A 20,150-nucleotide genomic window follows, 5' to 3' on the forward strand; every position below is an offset into this window, starting at 1 on the left:
AGTATTCCTTATGTGAAAGCATCACATACCAGAACAAAACCAAATCACTTCTCTTCTGATTAAAAGGACATATAACATCATGGCAGACAGTTGGTTTAAATATTTAAACCCCATGGTTCTTATTCTATGCTTACATACAGGCAAATCATTTCTACCAAAGTCAAAGCAAGCAACAATTTTTCATAGCATAAATGAAGCACAGGGGTCTCAACACCCGGGTCCTCAATCCCCCCATCTTGTCAGCATTGTTTTAAACAGGAGTTCCTTGTACAGAATATGTGCTTTGGTAGAGTGTACCAAGACAACACAGAATAGATACAGCTTTTCAAAATAAATAAGCAAACAGAAAGGGTGGTACTGTAATGGCAATTTTTTGTCCATCAATTATCTGTATTAGCATGAGCAGGAAATGGAGGAAATGTAAGCTATGTTGCACAAACTGAAGTGAAGGACAGACAGAAGGAAACTTTACTGAGAGCTTCAGTGCAACCGTTATCCTTTCCAGTGGCATAATTCAGTGATGGGTACATTAGAAATAACAACAAAATAAAAATACAAAAAAAAAATTATCTTGGTATTTGTAGTTGCTTTGAATAACAAAACTCAATATCTTCTGGAAACACTTCCTTCACTCCACAAATTCACTTCTCTTATCTAGAATAGTCAGTGTGTATGCATATGGATCTATACATATTTGTAAAACATTCCATACCCTTACTTTCTCTTTGCATACAGAAGTATACACTAGAATTATTGTGTAGTATTTGGTATTCACATGTTACATTTAAATAAAGTTTATTAAAAAACAATTATATTAAATACAGACTAACAGAATATTCATAATATATTTTACAGAAAAAATAGCCATGTCTTTATTTTAGAAATAAGTTTCTTTAAAAAGTTCTTTGAGACTTTTATAAAACTTTTTACCCGTGAAGATAAGTTTCCTGTCAGACCTGTAAAAAAAAAAAGCTTAACCTTTAAATCCTTGTGGTATTTTGTTTTGGTTTGGTTTTTTCTTTAACACTTTTACAAGCTTACAATCTATAAATTCTTTAAAATAAAACACCAGTATCTTTCGGGATCAAATTGGTCACAGGCCATTTTTTAAAAAGTCAGTGGAGATTCCCTGAATCCATTCTGAAGTGCCTTTTGTTTTTTTCTCTCTCTGGGTATCAATAGTGCAGGTTTACGTGGGAATTCCGAGCTCCCTACACATCCTATGGGAAGCCCAATACGTGTCAGTGGCGGGGTGAGCTGCAGCAGCATCCGCAGAGGCTGCGACTCTCCATCGGTACCGGACAACAGAGCTCGTTACTCAACGTGCAACGCAGTCCACAGTGCTTGCCCAGCCCCTCCAAGGTCTCTGCAAGGTCCAGCAGCCATGCACAGATGCCAGAAGAGCTGGCACCCAGCCCTCATTTACTCTCCAAGTTATAGCAGTGGACATCTCCTTTTCCCTTCCCATCATACCCAGGAAGCGGCTGTCCGTATTTATCCACACACCAGCAGTAACCTCTCTTTCGGCCTTTGGATGGACGACACTGAAACAGAATAAAAGACCCAGTTAGCATTATTTTTGTTTTCTCCGCTTTTAGTGTTATATAGCAGGGATTCTTGCTCATTTGATAGCTGCACTTCCATAACCTGGCCATATCCGATAGAATCAAACAGAATATTTATTACCTTTACAACATATTACAATAAAAGCTTACCTGCTCTGCCTGTCAATACCTTTGGGTTTAATTACTCCAAAACAAAATTGTTCTGATAACCAGAAAACAGCCTTTTGAACTACTCCCTATTATATTAGGCAGCACAGTTGCCCCCTTTGAGTACCAGGACTACTTATAACAGTACGGGCTGACGACTTGGACCCATCTTTGGAAAAGAAAGTTAACAGATTTGTTCTGCGCTGAAGCACAGGTCTGGCAAAGACAGACATTGCAGCAATAAACACCCTTGGCTTGCATCTGTTTGCTGGAGGAATTTCAATACTGTAGTTCACATTTATTAACAGATACATAATCCTTTTGTAATGGAGTTATCACTTCAACAACTGCTAGGTGTACTAGAACTTTACGTGTGTATTTTCCTATAAATAAGATTGCTTATATACTAATCTATAACCTATGTCAGCTCTAGAAGTTACCTGGTGGAATTTGCCAGCAAAGCTAACCAACCTGAAACTACCACTAGACAGGCAATGACACTGAACTTCTTTAGAAATAGTAATGCAGTAAAAATGCATTATAAAGTCTAGTATGTACTAAGTAAGTAATGCTGCCCCCAAGGAACCAAGAATGGTAAAAACTAGACTAAAGGAAATGACATGCTGCAGATGCATTCAGGATGCAACCCTGCCAGAGTGAACCTGCAAGGTTTTCACCCACTCAAAAGACAGGTGTCTCCAGGACACAGATTATCTTACTAGGTTTGCCATGGTCAGCCTCATTGCCGACACATAGCCTCCATATCAGCTCAAGTTTTGAGATTTGGTGATAGAGCATTCGCTGCAAATGCTAACAGAGGTGGCTGTTTAGTCAGGACAGACTTGTAAAGGGGGCAGTGACACAAATATACTTAGCTTTTCAAAGACTGAGGTTTCATTGTTGCGTCATCAACATGAAGATAGGCTAGACTGAAGCCACTTATGTCCCTCAACACTGTAAAGGCTACCTTGCAAGCAGAGCAAATGCTGCATCTGAGATCACACTCAGAAGTTCAAGTATTTCAGAGTTCAGGCTGGTGCAAGCTAGGTAAATTTTGCCACTACTACTCAACTGCTTGTTCTCCAGAGTCTAATAGGCATGTCCCCATCTCCCATGTGGGTACGGCAGTGGCTCACAAAGCTAAGTGTCTTTTCCATGTGCAGGTATGCAAGAAAACATCAAGCAAGTGTTGGGCTTCACATGCTGCCCAAAGTGCCTGACCCTTTCCACATCCTGTTTAGGACCTCAGGTGAAAGGGTGGTATTTTGGACAGAACTGTGAATATGGGTTACTCCTGGGATAGCCTGCACCAGCACATTGGCCCCAGAGCCAACTAATTTGTGGCAGCATGCAGTAGGGTAGACAGCCTTCGCTAGGAACTTGTGAAAGAGTGATGGGAGCAAATCACACAGTAGACAATTTCTGAAAAAGTTTTCATCTTATTTTATTTTAAATGAAGCAATATGAATCACTGTAACTGCAAATCAATCTACCCTTGTGACATATTTTTGAGTAACACGCCCAATGCAGAAATATTACAATGCCTTCTCTTCTCTGAATTTGCAGTCCTTCTGCATTAGCCCTATGCAAATGGATGGCAGCAGGATGACAAGATCAAACTTAGAGTATGTATCAGCTTGTTTTAGGAGAGGTTGAAGAAGCGCAAACCTACTGCGAGAACAGCTACATTAATAATTTTTTAAACTACGTAGTTAGCTGCACATGAGTTCTAGTTACCTGTTTGGCTGGTTTTCTGTACTAAATATTTAAACATAAGTTTTAAAACTTATGTTTGTTGTCTTGAAAGCCTAACTAGGGCTTGTGTGTATTCTCCAGAGTTTCCATGAATGGCTGCTCAAAGTCCACTGACGTCAATGGGAAATTTTCTTTCAATTTTGGTGGCAACTGGACTGGACTCTACCTTAAGCGGTCTTAACATTTAGTGACTTAAATTCTTAATGCTCAAAACTGAGGAATTCATAAACAACAGCCTTTGTGCCATTTAAATTTTACAGAAAAGGAAACTGAGGCAGCAGCTCTTGAGTTGTTTTTCCCGAGACAGCAGGCACAGATGGAGCCTGAATTAGAGCCCAGGGCTTCTGGCTGCCAGCCTGGTGCTCCAGCAGTGAAACTACATTTCTGCTAATAATAGTAACACAGCCTCCCCTTTTAGAAGTACTATATGAAGTATGTTACACAACTCTCGCTGATTCATAGGCTTGCATCACTCTCAAAACAAATGATCAATTAAAGTTATCTCATGTTGGAGGTTTTGATTGCTTTTTAGAGTTGCATAATCAATTTTCAGAATTACCTACAACATGAAGTCTGTCTGCAGGAACACCTTCACTACCACTAATATTTTTTTTATTTCTTCTAGACAACCCTTTTGGAAAACAAAACCTTTAGATCATTCTGCAGCTGAAGTAACACTCTGTGAGAAAACAATTTACCTTTTCCAATCTGCAATTTTGTACTACCCGCCCAGCCATGCTGTCAATGGTAAAGCACTTCTCATTCAAAAGTGATGCTTTTATCTTGAAGCAGCTAGCCTGCATTACCTACAGAAGTGGTGGAGAGTTCATATGAAAAAAAAAAATTAAAAAAAATCAGCTCTTCTGAATTTTGTACTCCACATACATTTCAAGGCTCTGCCCAGCTCTTCTGTATGACTTCAGAAGTCCAAAAAGCTGAAAAACTGCCCAAGTGGTGCAGCCAGTAATTACTTCTGATAGAAACACCAGCTGCCAGCTTCCATGCCACCTGCCCCTCTCCCTTCCACAAAGAAGTGCCACAGAGGCATTTATGGGGCACAGCAAAGCATATGGTATATCCCATTGAATTCCTGGTCAGCCCAGAGGTCTCCATGGACCTCTAACTGTGGTGTCCCAGAACAGACTGCAGACAGCATTGACATATACCTTGGGCTGTTTTGGCTCCTGCCAAGCCCAGCTCTGTTTTCAATGGCATGATGCCAGCTAACATTTAGGTGAGGATCTGGCTCCAGTATACAACTATGGGGCAATTCTAGTAATTGCCCCATATAATAATTCTAATTTAATAAAAACCTTTTTTTCCATGCTTGAGGCAGAAGTGTACCTGTATCAACCTATTCCATGTAAATATACCCATATACCACAGTCGAACAGTACAATCTTATATGTGTGATTTATTGAGACAAAGAATTCTAAATTTTGATATGTCTGATTTTAAAAAGTTTGTATAAAAACACAAGGTGTGCAATATTTTTCATGTTTTACTCTGACAGGTAAATTTATGTTCTTAAAATTGTTTCACATATGCAAATTACTCCCTATGGTTGTTCCTGAAAAGTCAATTTCTAGATACCCAAACACATCTTGAAAAACAACTAATTTCAACTTGACTGGAAGAGCAGGTGACCAGGAAGGCAAAATATACTAACATGGGAGATGCCTCCTGAATGAGTTTTACTGGTTTCCAGGATGATCATAATTTATCGGATTCCTACCATCACACACCTAGCTACATTATCATCCTAGGCAGTGGTTTTTGCAGCTGTTTCTGGAGTCAAAAATGCCTAGCTCACATTCATTTTTGGATGGATTTACTGTCTATTTCTGAATTTTGTTGTCACAACAGAATATAACTGAATTACAGATTGAATGCTGCTAATAATAGCAATCGAGGAAATTAATAAAATAGCATAGCATTCTTTTAATGAGATTAGACATCTGCTCACGGTGCCTAAAATGTCAGACCTAGATGTTAATGCTCGATAAAGAAAACACAATTATTGCATTGCCTTGCGGACAGTGAATTCAGTCTGGACAAGGCTCATTCACTTCTCAAACTGATGCTTTTTTCTAGTAGTTAATTCTAAAAGGGCAACTCAAATACATTATCTTTGATTTGTATTTTGTTCATATGAGAAGCAGCCTGCCTCTGTAAGCCGTACCTGTGAAGGCCTGTTCCTAAGGTTGATTGAGGTTCATTTATAGGAGAAGCACTCTATATGCATTTCATGTGAAGTATTTCCTCACATGGGATCCATTTGTGGGCATCTCCTACAATAACCCCAGTTGCCTCAAATTACCACTGAAACTACTGAACCTGTGTAAATTGGCATGGCGTTTGACAAGGCCAGGTATGTAAGTGTCCCTTCATCCTCTATGTCTGCTGACCAGATAGGCTGTTGCACATAGCGCAGGAACCTCTCCTAAAGCAGTTTGAAAGTCTCCAGGCAGCACGGACACTACAGAGAGGACAAAAGTGTGTCTTTTGTCCATACCAACAGCTTACTCTCATAAATCAACTTCTAAGAACAAAGACTAGGTAAGTGTATTATGTCTTTCCTATTCTTTTCCTCTGTATTTCCTTTTTTTCTGCCTCAGTGGCAGAACTGTGACTGCACTTTAAAGTACAGGCATCCTTTAAAGTAAGGCACTTTAATACATGCTTACTGTGGATCTGATTTACTACATACACATGCCAGAGACTGCATGCAAACCACCACCTTTTTGCTGATGAAGCAAAAACCTCAGAGTCTGAAGAGAGATGAAAGGAAGATATACTGAACAAAGTAAATACCAGTCCACGGTCTTCTGTAATAGTTAGAGAAGGAAAACAGCTACAGTACACCTGTGTGCCTTGAACACAGACCTGTTCTAGAGTAGCTAAGCAAATGCTTTTATGGCACAGGCACAAAACACAGTCCTACCCTCACTCTACATAGCAGTCTGATATATTTTCCAAATGAACACAGACCAAGATGTGAGCATTGCTCTCTGCTAGTTCACATGCAGCAGGACATGAATGACACAGGCTTCTCAAAACTCCAAACAAAAAGAAGCTCTGTCCGTGCTTGGGAGTTGCCACCACCTGCTCAGGAAAAGCTGTGGAGCATAGAAAAGATCAGTAGCATGCACCAAAGGTCAAACAATGCAGTCAATGCTGGGCTGATGGCAGAAGGGAAGGCTGGAAACATCACCCCTATTGCAAACATGCCACCTGACACTGCCAGCTTAATGCAGAGCTCCAGGGAATACCTGAAAGGGAAAGCCTGTTTCTAAGAAAGCTGGAAGCCAAAAAATGGAGAGATACCACTCCTAAGATAAGGTTGCCTGGTCAGAGATTGGCCTCTCACTTCCAACCAATGAACTGCATTAGCTAGTAACACAGTCAGTGGCTCCTTTGGTTACTGGAGATAGAGAGGTTGACTTGTGTAAACCCAAATGGGAGAGACAACATGATCCACAAACAAAATCTGTTCTTACAGAGGGCTTTCCTTGAGGAAAATCTTAAAGAAACTTTTGAATTCAGGAAATTTTGGAACTATACCAAGAAACACATTTAGAGGCAGGCCACTAACTAAAGACTAAAATTAGATAGGATGTGCACACTAAGCAAAGAACCTGGCATGTCTTGCACTTCCCCAAGTTTCTGAATGAGCTTCAAGGGCAGCACTGAATGGAGAATGCTGCTGTAGCTCAGCCTAACACAACTAAAGCATAAATACCTGCAGTTTAGGGCTACATTTGTCAAGAAAGGCCACAACCCCAGAGCCAAAGAGGGCTGAGAAGCCATCCTTGCTGCAGAGTAACTACCAGATGTATCACTTTCATGATAACATGACCTGGATTTTGGAAGCGATCTGTGTAGCACATAAAGGACAGATATATGCCTTTCTCAACTTGCTTTATGCAACATGATCCAGTGCAGCTCTTCTAGGAAGTCTCAAGCAGCTATTTACAATTCAGAGCATTGATCTATTACAGTCATATGGTGACTGCAACATTTAGCTCTTTGGGTTATTACAGAGGCACTGCTTTTTTTAAACCAAAGGGCATAAGTATCTAGGACACTAGCCAACTCATGTGTGATTAGGTATGAAGTTTCTCAGCTAAACCTGTTGTCATGACCAACTGAAAATAAAAACACTGTCCCCACTTGACAAGGTTCAGCACTATCAGATCAGCTCCTAAAACTGGAAATTAACTAGTTCTTCTGTAAAATGATACATAACGCACCTTGCTGGCAAGATCCTTCAGCAAAGATGCAGAAAAGGTGTAGTGCATTCACTGAAGTGATCAAGACTCTGTACTTACTTGCTTTTTCTTGTAGAACCCTTTCTTGTCACAATTTGGAATATGAAAACCCCTGGGACTCAAGACATTCAGGATCTTTAGGTGGTTTAAAGTGTCTTCCATTTCTCTACGACAGGGACCCTGTTAACAAGCATGTTTTAGAAAACACAGATGAAACTTCATTCCCAAATGCTGTCTTTCACACAAGAGTTAATAAATCTTTAAAGGGCAAGAAGCACAAACACAAACAAATCCATTAGAACAAAGGGATGGCTGGATATGTCAAAAGGCAGACCATTCACAGACAAAATTATTTCAGCTTAAACCGATTTCTAAACACCGAAGTCCGTATGCTATGCTGAGACACAGACTGTCATTTCCAGTTGAAATAACAGCCACATAGAATCACAGAATCTCCTGAGTTGGAAGGGACCCACAAGGATCATTAAGTCCAACTCCTGTCCTTGCATAGGACAACCCCAAAATTCACATATACATACAGGAAGGCTTAACCAGTATGTTAATCACTCATATATAACATAACTTCAGTTTGGAAAAGCTGGCCTTGCACCAAGTGGGAAAAGAAGAAGGTAGGCAACTAGAAATAGACAACTTGGTAGATCTTTCCCTAGTGCCATTTTATTTTTGTGATTCTGCTGGATTTGAAAGTTTCAATGAAATGGAATTAATTGAAAACAAGTAGTTTGGCATAATCTATATGTATATATAAAAATACTGCAACTTTGGACAACAATTCTCAGTTTCAACTGGACCAAATTGATGCAGCCATGCAATGGAATGGTTGCATACAGCATTCTCATTAGATAAGTATGTACTTTTTGCCTCACTTTCTCCATCTGCAAAAGGCTTACAATAATGTAGTGAGGATTAGGTCTAGGACAATGAGCCAAAAGGAACTTCCAGAAGCACTTTTAAAAGCATGTCTCAAATGCCAACTAATTATTTCTCACTGCAGCCTTTAAGGTAGGGAATAAAGCATTACGAGCCCCACTTTGCAGTCAGAAAACCAGGAGCAAAGGAGTCCATGTTTTGCCAGCAGCCAAGAAAGCAGCCAGTGTCAGCAGTGGGATTGGGATTCAAGAGTCGCAAGCCTACAAACTCTGTGCCTAGCTACATTCCTGTCTGGGCACATTACTGACTCAGTCCACCAGCCCACTTCGGCAGAAACCTGAAAAAATTCCCTTCTCTGGTTGCACGAGTTTAAAATGTTTAAGTTGCTGTATCAACACAAAGACTCATTTGGTGCCATTTTTAATTAATGAAGTAATGACATTTCTACTTTCAAGTGGTAATATTAATATTTTGCTCATGGAAAGTGCCTTTCATGTGAGTATCTGAAAGCATACAGACTCCACAGTTCTAATGGAGTTTAAAATTGATTGTTTTTGGGGGTTAGCAAAGGCCTTCCTTGCTGCTTTCATATGCTTTCTTTCAGTATCAAGCTCACAAGCTCTAAACATGCACTTTAAATTGCTGCTTCTATTGGCAGTTCCTTAAAAAAAATGGAAACTGCTCAGACATGTTGACTGTAAATCACACACATTCGAAGATTTGGTCCTGAATTAGGGCTACAAAAAGATCAAGAGCTTTTTTTTTAATTATTAGTTTGAAGCAGGCTTCCAAAGTCAGAGAGATCAATATCAAGAGCTAACATGCAGGCAAAGCTAGAAGGGCATTTGCTGATAAAGGCACCTGTCCTGGATGGACTTATTTTTGGTTCTTACAGACACCAGCAGGCTCAGCAAGTCAGTATGCCTTTGCTCATGGGGCCCAACTACCATGTAAGTGAAACATTCATCCTAATTAAGACCAGGACCCTATTTCCTCAGAGCTACCAAAGTTCATTTTTCTCTGAAAAGGAGTTTTGCATGAAGAAGGCAGTTTACTTCATGTTTTTGGGAGCAGGACGTGCTAGAAGGCAGATACTGAAGTGTTTCTACTAGATGACTGGACATCAGTGACAAACTAAACATGCAGCCTCACCACCCTTGCTGTGTTAACTTGGAGGCCACACTCTCTTCAGACACAGCTTTCCACCTCATACAGGTTTCAAAACCTTTTGCAGATGGGAAGCCACGTCTAGTTTCACCAAAACTGTTTTGATGAAACACCGAAGTATATCCAGACATGTTTTTTAGGCCATCTAGCACAGGCACAAGGATAACCACCGGGTTATCAGCCAGGATGTCCAGCAAGAGGAATTGCTCCCCCCTCAGAATCACTGCACTCTGGCTGCCCTGCAAATCCACTGGGCAGAGTCAGTAGGAAGCAATGGTAACTCACGTGCCCGTGAGCCTTTGCCTTTAGGCAGTAGCACCAAATGATGACTGCAAGTAGAGGCAGCGTTCAGCATGTCATACAAACAATGACTGATCAGTCAAGATCCTAATCGTCAACCCAGCCTAAGTTTGTCTACCTTGATTTGCACAGTGGGGTGTGAACACAGTGCTGCTACACTGAATGTGAAACATCTTTTTTTCCATTATTATGACCCAATAATGCTGTTTGCAGCCAAATTTAATGACGACACTATGTCATGGTTCTAGCTGGGATAGTTAATTTTCTTAACTCTAGCTGGTATAGTGCTGTGCTTTGAACTTAGCAGGAAAACAACGTTGAGATAACACACAGATGTTTTGGCTGTTGCTGGGCAGTGCTTGTACTAGCCAAGGACTCTTCCAGCTTCCCATGCTCTGCCGGGTGCACAAGAAGCCGGGAGCGGAGGGGGCACAGCTAAGAGAGCGGATTCAAACTGACCAAAGGGATATTCCATATCATGTAACGTCATGCCCAGTGTGTTAACTGGGAGGACCTGGCCAGGGGAGGGAGCCAGCAATCGCAGCTCGGGGACAGGCAGCATCAGTCAGCAGGTGGTGAGCGGCTGTATTGTTTGTGTTTCTGTTTTGGGATTTTTTTTCCCATTTTATTATATTATCATTATTGTCATTATCTTAAACATTATTATAATTGTTATTTTATTGTAATTATTAAACTGTGCTTATCTCAACCCACAAGTTCTTTTGCTCTTCTGAATTATCTTCCCCATCCCACAGGGGTGGGGGGAGCGAGCGAGTGGCTGCATGGTGTTTAGTTGCCAACTGAGGCTGAACCACGACACACTATTAAACCTGTCTCAAGTCCACTCACAAAAACGTGTGATAATTACAAGGGGGGAAAAGAACTTCCGATCTCGAATAAATTACTTAGTGAAAATCATACTTGTATCAATGTAAACATCATTGTGTTAGGCCTCCGCATTTTCTGAACGTGTTCTACTCGGTTTGCTGATCATCTGCATTTGCAGATCCAATAGTTTTACCAGACAAACAGCCAGAATGCCCTAAATGGCTACAGCAATTACCACCATTTAGTTATTTATTTCTCTTGTACGCACAACATGCATATACATACACATGCTTGTGCACACTCACATGCTGGGAAATACCTTTCAATTTATGAAAGTACTTACGTATTCAGTCTCTTGTTTGGATTCAGAAGAGAAATTCAGTGTATCTGTACTTTGTGAATCATATTCCACTTTATAGCGCTGTGTGTTTTTAGCTTGCACTTTCCTGATGATATCTATTTTGATGTGGGGTGGATGTGATTTGGAATCTGGCACCCTGTGAGGGTTCGGGATGGCCTGATTTTCAACGCTGCTGGTACTCTGGTCGTCTTCTTCTGAATCACTGGAATTTCCTTTAAGAACAAATGCAGTGAGAAACAATGTTAAACAACTGCCAGCTGCATCTAGAAGAGCAACAAGCCACTAGATAAGCCTACGTGCTTAACTTTCCTTTACAAAATAGCGATGTATAAAAAGATGAACAGTTTAGCAATCTGCATGCATCAGCACCTTTGTTGCCAAGCGATGACTTTTGTAACTGAAGCATCCCCTTGCTCCTGGCAGCCTCACAAGGTACCCCACTGTACCACCCACCCAACACCTGAGAACTAGCTACCTCCCCTTCGCATCAAGCCACCACTGGCCCGGTTTCCCGCTCTCCCGGTGTCTGCTGCAGGGTCGCCCGCTGGCAGGAGGGGGCAGGTCTGCGCCGCCAAGGAGCGGCCGCCGCTGGAGCGGGAGCGCGCAGCAGCCCCCCGCCGCCGGGGCCGCGCCGCCTCCCCCTCCGCCACCGCTGACCTGCAGCTGATCTAATCAACTTCAGCTAAACGCGGCTGGCTTGGGTGACTTACGGGCTGCAGTGCGCCTCTTTATCTTCCCCAGGAAGGTAATTTTTTTTTTTTTTTTTTTAAAAAAGAGGCGCTAATACAATAAATTCTCCCCGTTGAGTTTCATGTTCTAGTTAGCTATTTTTACAAGTTTTTCTTTCTTAATTTTATGCAACATACAGATCAGGAAAGGAAAAAAAACTAGCACGTTTTCATTCTGCTATTAAAATCAGAAACATTTCTAGGTGTAAAAAATACATTTTAATGGCAATAGACAGAAAACGCTATTCATTCTGTAATGGCGTCGAAGGACAAATATCTGCTTTCACTACAAGCTTCAAAAAATATTTTCTCTTTAAACTACCATCCCCAGAAATACAGGAGAAGCACATTTTTCCAAAACACTGCATAAGCCCAGTGTTCCTGTACCTTCTGAGGTATTTGTCTACACTGCATTTCTCCCACTTAGGAGACTCCTGCAGTGTAACTGGCTGCATTTCCTCCAGGGAATTTTTAAAGTTTGGATATTCCTATCAGCTAAGTAGCTACATCCCAGCAGCTGCGGCCTGGGCTGCTGGCCACTTTTGTTGATAAGGACATTATACTGGGAGTGCACAATGATAACTGATGTGCAAGGAACATCCTGGAACATCTGTATTAAAATAGTACTTGATGGCTCACTGAAAAACCACAAAAGGGAAGAAATTCAGTTGCTAAACCTGAAAGCCCATGTCCACATAGCTCATGGACTAAATATTTCAACACAGGCAGTATAGTGGCACTACCAATACACAGGAACAGGGGAGGAACACGAGGAGGAGGAGGAATCCGAGTTAACACCTTGGTACTGGTGGTTTTACTGTAGCCACTGCTGGCAATGGACATAATTGACCAGGAAAATCCAACTGCCAGTGCAAATGGATTAAGGAAGTTTAAGTTTTAAGTCTAAATTTCCTGGCTTTTGTGGGTTTAACTCAGACTCTCAGTGGTATTTGAACATATTTTTGGCAGTTTAATGTCCTGTTTTTAAACAGTGGTATTTTTTTTCCACATTCTCAATGAAGTTTGCAAGAAATGACACAATAAAATGTTATAAACCTGAATCTCCTAAATATAAGTACTATACCTACTAGGTTTTCTGAAATCAGTCCAGTTCATTAGTTTGCCTCCTCTACCAAAAATATGTAGAAAATCTTCTTAACGTGCATTAAATAATTACCAGGCTGGTCATTTCAGTTCAGATAGACCACCACATTTCGATAGCACTTATTACACTTCAATCCACAATGGTTGTAATGCCACATTTTAAACTGTGAAGCATATTTGCTTAACTCAGTTTCACAAGTTACTTGCTCTCTTTCAAAAGAGAGATTAGAAGGGTTGCGCATGCACGCTACTACTTAACACTTTAGGGCCCCCCAAAATTGAACTGGAAAGTAAGTCACTGGTCTACTACAGTTGCTGTTAAGAAGCTACTGTAATATACATCACCCCATACCGATTTTTAGCAATTTCTGTAAACTAGGAACGACCAAAAGTGTAGCATGTGATGCAGGACCTAGCTGTGTGTAGGGGAGATGATATGATGCTGCTTGATGAGAATGTGTACCAGGGAGCATTGGATTTAGTGCTCAAAGTGGAGTGGTCCCCATGAGGAGGCAGGCACTATATGTCACACAGGTTCAGCGTACTTCTTCCTTCTTGCACCCCAGGTTTACAACCTTCACTCATTGAATGTGAACTGTAAGGGTCCTACTTCGCACTTTTTACGGAACCACAGCTCCTGCCGATTTCAAAATCGGAGTTCTTCCTCAGCCAAGAATGCAGAAACAGGAACTTGGCATTTACTATTTAAGCTAAGAATAGAAAGTTTTTCATCAAAGTCCAGCTCTGTCTTCCCCTTTCTTCTCTAACAGTCACTGCTAAAAGCACTGCCCCTCCATTAAACAGCACTAGCTCTCAAGTGCAGAGGAGACGCCCCTCGTTTCCAATTCACGTGAGGGATGAATATGCAGAGCCAAGTTCACGTGATGAAGGAAGCTGCTCCATGTTCCAATGAGATTTAAAATTTTAGTGAGTATCTCTGAACTCGCCCTCATTCAAATTGTCACAGCTTGGGAACAGCACATAAATAATTATAATAAGGCATCTCCTACTCTCATAGCAGCCAGTTAACTGGATCACTGGTGCCACTTCCTCAGCTAAGGAGAGGCCAGCCAAAGAGTCCCTGCAACCTAGTAGAAAAAATCCAGGCTTTTTAAAAATGCAAACAGTGGAAAGCCTTTTGACACACTCTTCTGTTAAATAAATGTTAACATACTTGCTGTTGGTTAGCAAATAGTTTAATGAAATGTTTGCACAGAGGGACTGTGCTTTTTTGATCTGAATCCCAAGTTTCCCTGTCTTAAGTTTCCAAATGTGTGTGCTAACAGAACTTTTTCCAACCGTTCTTTCCTCTTCAAACAAAACAAAACCCGCTCTGTGAACGTCTCATTTACAAGACATGTAAGAGGTATGGGAAAGCTTCGTTTGACCAAAGATTTATTTGCAGTGCAGGCAAAAGACCAACGTCCTCTTAAACACTGCTGTGCAAACGCTTTGTTCTGAATAACCACCTTCCTGGGCCAGGGGAATATTTAACTCCTTCCCCCCCCCCCCCCCCCCCCGCGGTGCTCAGCATTCCCTTGACTTAGCCACGCTGCAGCACAGGAGTTAGTCCACACTCTCCAGTTTTCTCACACCGTCTTTCCAGGAACACTGGGGACAAATCGCGAGGATTTCACCCTCTCTCCATCCAGGCTGTGCAGCCTGGCATCCCACGCACCCGCAGAAGCAACATGCAAACCCTCCCCGCCCAAGTTTTTTTAAAAAAGAGCAACTCTGCCTTGTTTGCGAGGAGCTACTTGTTAGCATACGTGTTGAAGGAAAGGGAAATATACATAAATAAGGTAGAAGATGTAAATCTGCCATTCCTTCGGCAAAAGCACCCCTCCTGAAGGATCCTCAGCTACGTGGCCGCCCGAAAAGACCCCCGCGGGCCGGCAGCGCCGGGCTGCGAGCGAGGGGCCATTCTGGAGAAGCCGAGTCCGTAGCAAGCCTGCCCGCGCCTCCCCCGCTCCTGCTGCGTGCAACTTTTAACTTAAAAAAAAAAAATAGAAAAGAAAAAGCAAGTAAACAGCGAACAAGAGAAAAGGCGCGCATGCATGCGATCTCTTTACGCTTCGTCGCCCCTCGCCCCCAGGCGCAGCCCCCTTACCTGCAGCGTGCGGTCCCAGCAAGAGGAAGGTCCGCAGCTTGCCGCCCGCCGTGGCGTTGGTGCAGAGCCCGCGGCCCTCCAGCAGCGCCTGCAGCGGCCGCGCCTCCTCCCGGAGCGGCTGGCAGCTGAGGCCGGCGCCGCAGCGCTCGGTGTAGATGCCGCAGGGCTGCCCCAGGCGCAGGGCGCAGGTGAGGCAGCAGCCGCAGCCCGGCTCCCGCACCCGCTCAGCGCAGTCGGGCTGCAGGGGCTTGCACTGCTGCAGCGCCCGCGCGTCGCAGGGCTCGCAGCGGACCACCGGCCCCGCCAGCGCCGCCGCCGCCCGCCGGACCAGCAGCGCCAGCGCCGCCGCCGCCACTGCCCACAGCACGCCGGGGCGCGGCACCATGGCAACCGGCGGAGGGGGGCCGCCGGGAGGCGCCCCCGCGCACCCCGGGCCGGGGAGCGGCACGGGCAGAGCCCTCCGCGGGCGCGGCGCCGCCGGCCCGCGGGAGCGCAGCCGCCGCGGGCGGATGGGAGCGGAGCAGCAGGCAGAACCCGCGCCGCCTCCGAGGGGGCTGCAGGAGCGGAGCCGGCGGCCACCCGCAGCCCAGCCGGCGCGGGGAGGCAGGCGAGCTGCGCTGCCGGACACGCACGCCGACCCTCTCTTCAGCCGCCTGCCCTCACTTACATAAAGGTAGTAAGAGCTCGCTAGCAACAAAGGCAACTTTTTCCTTCTTCCCCCCCTCCTCCCTGCAGAGCGCCTGAATCACTTGGCTTGACACGAACTCTTTTTTTTTTGGCCACACACAACACTCAGGAAAAAAAATTATAAAACAAAACGCCTTGTAAAAAAAACAAAAACAACAAAAAAATTAAAAAGTCAAGCCCAGACGGTCTGAAGAAAACTTGGTCCAAAAACCGCTTCACAAAGATGGAGAAAGAGCGGAGGTGGGTGGGGGAAAATAGAGAGGGGAAAAAAATAAATTAAGAAAGCAAGGTTCCCTTCTTTTTATTCTCTTTACCGCCTGCCACCAACCTCCGCTGCCCACCACTCCGCGCCCATCTGTCCCCGTGCGCCGCCCGGCGCGCCCTATATAGCGCCGCGGCCGCCGGCCCGCCCCGCGCCATGAATAACGAGCGGCGCAGGGCGGCGGGGAGCGCCGGCCCTCGCCAAATCCAGGTTTCGGTTACAGAGGGCTGGGAGGGCGGCGCAGGGCTGGGCGGGGGGCGCGGCGGTGCCGGGGGTTTATGGGCACTTCTTAGCAATCAGCTGTAAGGCGTACGGCTCTGGGGAGAGGGGCACGTCGTGTGTCTTTTGTTTCAAGAAAAAGCGCGCTGTGTGTGCGCGCGTGTCCCCGTCTGTGTTTCCTTGGCACCGGAAGATGAGACATGAGCAAAGCTCGCGCAGAGTGCCCTTTTTTGGACTCCTGTCTACAACCGTCTCTGCTTTGGGGCTGACTGAGAGCCCCGGCCATCGAGGAGGCGTGCCTTTGCTCACACACGCACACACGCGGGTTCAGGGCATGCCTTAGGACGAGCTTACAGCTCACATGACAGCTGCGTTTCCTAGGAAGATGGAGGAAAATGTATAGGCACGCACACGCAGACATGCACACGCAGACACGCACACACTCTTTGCACAGATGTTGCTCTCTTCCACAGGACTCAGTCCATGTTCTGCCCCAGCCGCGTGGATGTGCCTCCCCGAACTATCTTTTTAAAGTGTTTTCTGAACTCTTAAAACTTTTCCCTCTGTCCATAAGAAAACGGTTTCCATTGCAACATCCTCACAAATCTAGGGGGAAAAAAACCCCAACCCAACCAAAAAAAAAACCCAAGAGCCAAACCCTACATCGATTTTACACTGCAAATTCTGCCACAGGGTTTATTTTGCCCCCCCTGTTAACTTGGGCTAACGCTGATGGGGAAAATCTGAATTGGCAATGCCAAAATTTGTGACTATCCTTACTGAAGCTCTCCTGAGAGCTGATGCGGAAGGGGGTGGTGAGGTGTATACATAGACTTATATTTGGTGTTTCAGCCATAGGAGCCTGCTCCTTATGCAAAATAAAACCAATAATGCTCGCAGATACTGGCTTATACAAATACATTCCACTGTGGGAATGATAAGAGCCAGACTACTGCTCTGTTTTCAACTCCTTCGTCATTAACACTGAAGCTCACCTTCCAGTAATTCATCAGCTGTTCATGTCTACATTCAAGTGGAAGAATGGAGTATATATGTTATTGCTCGAGGTACTGGCCATGATGCTGCAAATTTCAAAATCTGCACTTTTTATAAAGCAGATCTTTTTAGATAATTAGAATCAAATATTCAGTTTGTTTTCTCTGTTCTTTATTCTGTAATGATACCTTTTAGATACCATCTTGAAAGGTGCACAGTACACAGCAGGATAAAAAATATCTGATTTTATGTGTGAAGAATATGGTGTAAGAGTAGATAGAGACTTTTCCTCGTGAAATTAAATTAAAGATGTGTTGGAAGAGAGATCAGCCTTGCTTAATGCCCGGATGGGTGACTGTACCAAGGCTTTTCAGGCTCCTTTTGTCCTCTTGCTCACTTTGTTAATTGACCAAAAGAGGTCGCAGGTTGTCCAGGATTGGATTAAGAGAATCACTCAATCTGTGCGAGCCCATCTACAAAGAGGGAATTGATCAAGCACAATGTACTGCATGTTTGCTTTCAGGGTTGGGTTGGGTTTGTTGGGTTTTTGGCGTTTGCTTTTTTTTTTTTTTTGAGACTGTTGCAGGAGAGCTTGCTGTTACCTTTTTACTTTGCTTTTAATAACTGTTTATAGATGATGAAGTCTGAAAATCTTTGGAATTTTCTGGCAGCGTGTATCAGGAGAACTCAGATTGGGTCCAGCAGAAAGAGGAGGCCTTCTTTCTGCTCTAGCAGTAACACAGTAGGGTAGCACTGTATACTGTATGTATACAGGCATCTTTCAGTTGGGGCAAGCCTTTATGGCATGCGGCTTTCAAAACTGAAACAAAAATGCAGGGGAAGTGCTGAGTAAAGATAAGTAAAATGGGGCGAAGGGAATTAGGGGACGGACGGAATGAAAGAGAGCAACCCTTTTCCTTCAGCACAGTTGTACACCTCTTACACACTAACACCAGTGTAATTTGTATTTCAAACTGCGGCATGAACATTTTTATCAAGCTGAAATTTGATTCTCACCATCAGAAAGACTTTTTTTTTCTTTCTCTTCTTTCTTTTATAACATTCCACAAACGTTGTGGTGCACCATTTTGAAGTCCTGTTAATACAAGAAGGTATTTGCAATTTCACCAAATAAAAGTGGTCCACTTTTTTTCTTTTTAAATACCCAGTTGGTGAACTTAGTATATATATTTAAATATCATAAACAAAGGTTAATGCAACACCAAGGTACTTTGAACAAAAAGCACTCCAAATGGAAAATTAATGCTGCCAAATATGTGGATGAATCACCTTTGCAGTAAGTAAGTAGAAAGCCGGTGATGTTTCAAAGATCAGGTCAGTCTAACAGCTTTTGCTAAACAATTAGCTGTTTTCACTGTCTTAACCAATGGGCACTGCATTATAATGGTATTTTGGTTCAAAGCCCTACTTGGCAATCAGAAGACAGATACCAATGTATCTGGAAAGCCAGATATATAAAGAAAAGAATGAAAAACCCCAACACACACCTATAGCTAACAGCTAAATTACACTTACAGACCAAGCCTTAGTAATATCGATGGAACAAGATGGTGTCCACATAACCTGTGTGGGCAAGGCCAAGGGCTAAATATGCAAAGCAACAATATTTATAAAACTGTACCAATTCTAAACTTCCACATTAACATTTACTGTTTGTTCTAGAGGCTTTGTGAACTTTTTCCTGTTTATCCAGGTTTTCTGGGAGAAGAGGGAGAGACAAAAGTCATGTAGGGTTATACTGAACCTCTACAGTCAGTTCTATATGATGGAGAGCAGGAGAGGAATAACTGAAAGGCACTGTGCTTCAGAGAATCTCACGTCCTCCTCCCATTGCTCTAGAGAGTGAAAGTGTAATTTATGGATGCACAAAAAGGATGTACTTTATTTCCCCTTCCGCTTTATCCTCCCTCCTCCTTCATACTCACTTCTCTCTCTCTTCTCTGGTTCATTAGCTGAACTCATACCCTTTGTGTACTTGTTTATTGGTGGCTGTGTTTGCTACAGAAACAAGACACAGGAACTAGAGTTGTGGATGAAGTAGCTCTACTTTCCTCTGCATGGTCACATTACACTTTGGAGCACTCGAGAGTTTTAGTGTAGGCCCATTGTACTGCATGTGGTTACACTACCCACAATTTAACTCTCAAGAATGTTAGCTTCCCTATATAATGCCACTTCAAGACTTGTGGAATTTTGCAACTCTTTTTCAGACCAAAAGAAAACCGTCACAAAAATCTAGAGATATATAGCTCATCTTGGGTTGAGGGCTAAATGCACATTTGAAAGCATCCCTTAATTTGTGTCTCTGTTCTACTTTTTGCATACTTTGGAATTTTATGTGCAATAAACTTAGGAAGTCAGCAGACAGTAGGATTTCCTCAATACGTTCTTGTTTTTCAGAGGAAGAATACTCAGATTTACAATGAAGTCAGCTGATATAATGCATAATTTAATTTAAACGCTACTTTTCCAGATCACTGTTTTCACAAAGGCAAGGATTAAGACCTCAGCATTGTTTGTCACCCGGCTGTAAAAATGTAGTTTAATGAAAATTTCCTGCAGACATGCTCCTGGTTTGGGGCTAGGCATGAATATCTTAGGTATTTTCCAGCTTCCCTCCTTAAGCCAAGTGTGCAAGCTTACAAAGTAGAAAACTGTACTGGATTCCTTACAAATGCCACCCTGTGCTGCTTGTCTGAAGATGACAATCTGAACTCAGTGTGACTGAACAAATGAGA

The 20,150-nt window shown here is 43.2% G+C and overlaps 1 protein-coding gene across 1 annotated transcript; it reads right to left on the minus strand.

The window, feature by feature from the left end:
- Positions 1-450: 450 nt before the first annotated feature.
- On the minus strand, positions 451-15,966 carry IGFBP3 (insulin like growth factor binding protein 3). Its single transcript, XM_075083784.1, has 4 exons — positions 15,228-15,966; positions 11,268-11,497; positions 7,799-7,918; positions 451-1,544 (listed from the first exon to the last, which is right to left on the minus strand). The coding sequence occupies exons 1-4, from the start codon at positions 15,610-15,612 to the stop codon at positions 1,419-1,421; spliced, it is 861 nt and encodes a 286-aa protein (XP_074939885.1). The 5' UTR covers positions 15,613-15,966; the 3' UTR covers positions 451-1,418.
- Positions 15,967-20,150: the final 4,184 nt, after the last annotated feature.

Source organism: Phalacrocorax aristotelis, chromosome 2 (genome assembly GCF_949628215.1).
Source record: "Phalacrocorax aristotelis chromosome 2, bGulAri2.1, whole genome shotgun sequence".
Classification (NCBI taxonomy): domain Eukaryota; kingdom Metazoa; phylum Chordata; class Aves; order Suliformes; family Phalacrocoracidae; genus Phalacrocorax; species Phalacrocorax aristotelis.

Coding starts and splice junctions, on each gene's coding strand:
- IGFBP3 (XM_075083784.1), bottom strand. CDS start 15,612: ATGGTGCCGCGCCCCGGCGTGCTGTGGGCAGTGGCGGCGGCGGCGCTG. Junction 7,919..11,267: donor CCAAACAAGAGACTGAATAC/GTAAGTACTTTC, acceptor GCTTGTTAACAG/GGTCCCTGTCGTAGAGAAAT. Junction 1,545..7,798: donor GGTTCTACAAGAAAAAGCAA/GTAAGTACAGAG, acceptor ATTCTGTTTCAG/TGTCGTCCATCCAAAGGCCG.